Raw genomic sequence first — 3,225 nt, forward strand, 5'->3', positions numbered from 1 at the left:
GAGAGAGAGAGAGAGAGAGAGAGAGAGAGAGAGAGAGAGAGAGAGAGAGCATGCGAGCGCACACACTCGTTTACGTTTGCACTTGCTGGATGCACAACATATTGCTAATTAACTCATGCATTTAGTCTGTGTGTGTTTTCCACTCATCTAAACCCAATGAAGCATATGTTTTCTTAAAAGTAAGAGCTAAATCAAACGCATGCAGCTACATTTTACAGGCACCCAGTCCAACCTATGTTCTCCAGTGTCTACTTCTAAGAGCTCAGCAGTTGGTAATTCAGTGCTTCATCGAACACCACGTCACCAGAATCTGCTGAGATTAAAACATTTCTTATTCTGCGTGTGCGTTACTTTGACTTACGAAGGAGAAGTCTGGTGCATTTTGGCACAGCAGTCTGGGAAAGACGGCCTGTCTTTGGACGCGCTCCTCGTCTTCAAACACATTTCCATACATGAAGCCATTTAGCATGGTGGAGTGAGCATGGACATCAATGTAGAACTCCAAACTGACACTCTAATGGAGAGAAAACAAAAATAAGAGACAGAAGAAAAAACAAACAACAGGTGACTTAAAATGGTTTGCAATAAATATTGTTTGGAATGATGGATCTGCTTTTGATTCTTTGGACAACAAAGACTTTGACCCTTTGGATAACTACAAACCCTCCATATTCTGCGGCCAGAGTCCTACCTGACAGAATCCTAAACCTAACCAACCCAGTACATACTGTACATGACCTTAGGCCTAACCACCACAGTGCGTACCGGATCTTAAACCTAACCTAAACACAATTAACACATTAGTCCTAACACTAATCCCTGACCCACCAACAGTGTTTCTCCCGATGAGAACCAGGCTTTTGTCCCTATAAGGAACAGTGTGTCCTCATAAGGCTGTGTGTACCGGGAAAATGGTCATATATGGCATTAGGTTCAGGACTGAAAAAAGTTTGATACGAAAAACTTGCAGTAAGCTTACCAAAGATGGCCACCATGCCCACCTTATCACAAGTGTCAAAAAAATAAAAATAAAAACAAATAAAGTTCAATTGTACCAGTGAGAAAAAATGAGCTTAAAGGTGATAAACTAAAAGGTAAGGTTAAAACAAAAATATTAAATGAGTTAAGACTTTCAAGAAAAAAAAACTATGATAACTTTGTTTATGTAATGTCAATTTAAGTTGATATTAATGTTAAAAATTCAAAACAGATCAATAGGCACATAAACTAGCATTGCAGTTTTCTTAATAAGTAAGCACAATCACATTCAGTTATAGTTTGTTAAAGCAATATGTGTTGTTAGTTAATTGCCCATAATTATCATTAGATTTGTTGTCTGCAACAGCAGAATTAATTAGGATACCCACAGTAAATTACATTAGACCAGCTGCAGAAGATGGACCCTCATATTATTGGTTTTTTTTTTTCATTCCTACTGTTTAGTAAATTAGGTCCTGTGACATCACATGCTGAAGTGACTTTACTCCATTTAGAAACAGTTTCACTTTTATTAAAACATCTGCATGTTTTCTGGCTTAAATGCGTCCTCTAACTCTAGCTTGTCTCTGTTATCTCAGCTGTGTTGGTGAACATTATAACAGTTTTATCAAAGGGTAAAAATATTACATGCTCTTTCCATTCGGAGGCCTTCTCACCATCAAACTCTGCTGGTGGGAATGCTTCACCTGCTAAGGTTTTTTTTTAATACAAATGCTAAAAATGACAATACCATTTGAGTTCTCCCAGCTTTTTCTTTCTTTTAAGAAAAGCGTTTATTTTTTTGTTTCAACTTTTATTTTGAAAAAAAAAGAGAGAATATTCCTATTACATATTACTCAATCCTTACTTTTGAGTCACTAAAAAAACAACATTAAAATAAAGTGTTACAGACACTGAAACATTTGGTTTTATACAGCATTGGAACTGTGGTCAACATTTTGGACTTCTTGTAAACACAGCACATCCCAGTCACGTGAGAAGATGTATTTTCTGATTTCAAAGTCAGAAAACCAGTCAAATTATTTAAAACAGGTCATAATGTTAGTTTAAACCCAGAACATTAGAGCTTTTTCACAAGCCTTAAGCTCAAAATCCACTTTTTATGTGTCCCACTGATGAAAAGTGGTGATAGCTTTGGAAAATGAACTTTTGTTTTGATTTTTGCATTCTATTAAATCGATCACACATGCAGTATTGCATTGCCTCCATTAGGAAACATGCCACTACAGTGTTTGGATGCATAAAATTACAGAGAAGTGCATCACTGTTGCACTCCTAAAATACTTAAACTGGTTACTGAGAACAACCGTTGGAAACTGCATTAGGATGGGTGCGACATCACTCTCATATACTGTAATCTGAGGCAAACGGAGTGTAATGTTCAGGCAAATTTATTGAAACTTTAAAAAAAAACCACTCACAACCCAAAACACGAAAATAAGCAAAGGTGTGCAAACATGACCTTCACTTGAGCCATCTTAAAAACATACCTGCCAGGGCAGACCTACAAGCCCCTCCCACCTTTTGACCTTTAACTCTGGAGTAACACCCAGCAGCACTCCTCTCTATCTTATCACTCGCTCCTGGTTTTATCCCTCTGCTCCTCTTCTCCCTCTTTATCTCCTTCCCTCTCTGCTCATTAAAGATTCAGCACCGCACCTTGTTCCCTACGGGTCATAAAGAGGAGGAGAGGAAGGAAGGAAGGAAGGAAAAAAGGAATGAGGGGATAGAAAAAGCAGAGGTAGACAGATAGAGGGAGGGAGTAAAGGGGAAGGAAGAGGAACAAGAGAAGACGATGGATACAGTAAAGGACGAGGAGGTGAGGAAAGAGATGCACAACGAAGAGAAGGAAAAGGGAGTGAATGAGTACATAAAGACAAACAAAGAGAGAGAGAGAGAGAGAGAGAGAGAGAGAGAGAGAGAGAGAGAGAGAGAAATAGGAGGAAGACAGAGAAAAACAGAGATGTGCGCGGGGAGATTGGCAGGGGAGAGACAGAGAGAGGGAAGTGATGCTTGGGCGGCCCAGGCAACGCAGTGTGGCTGCGTTTGAAATTCTGCTCACAGCCAAAGCAATTTCCTGGCCGTGGCTGTGCTGTCAGCTGCTTGGCTGGCTGGCGGTGAAATATGGTGAATGGGAGTCGGCCGCTAGCAGCCCCCGACAACCTGATGGATGGAGCCCCAGAGGAGAGGAACAGCAGCAGGAGAGGGTGGGGCTTGGAGGTGGAA

The 3,225-nt window shown here is 40.2% G+C and overlaps 1 protein-coding gene across 1 annotated transcript in view; it reads right to left on the reverse strand.

The window, feature by feature from the left end:
* Positions 1 to 3,225, reverse strand: part of agbl4 (AGBL carboxypeptidase 4) — a gene marked incomplete in the record, with an annotated part of 369,850 nt that overhangs the window by 17,547 nt on the left and 349,078 nt on the right. Inside the window, 1 exon segment of the mRNA XM_014014225.1 lies at positions 362 to 514. Coding sequence (XP_013869679.1) covers positions 362 to 514 — 153 coding nt within the window.

This window comes from Austrofundulus limnaeus, unplaced genomic scaffold (assembly GCF_001266775.1).
Source record: "Austrofundulus limnaeus strain Quisiro unplaced genomic scaffold, Austrofundulus_limnaeus-1.0 Scaffold111, whole genome shotgun sequence".
NCBI lineage: Eukaryota > Metazoa > Chordata > Actinopteri > Cyprinodontiformes > Rivulidae > Austrofundulus > Austrofundulus limnaeus.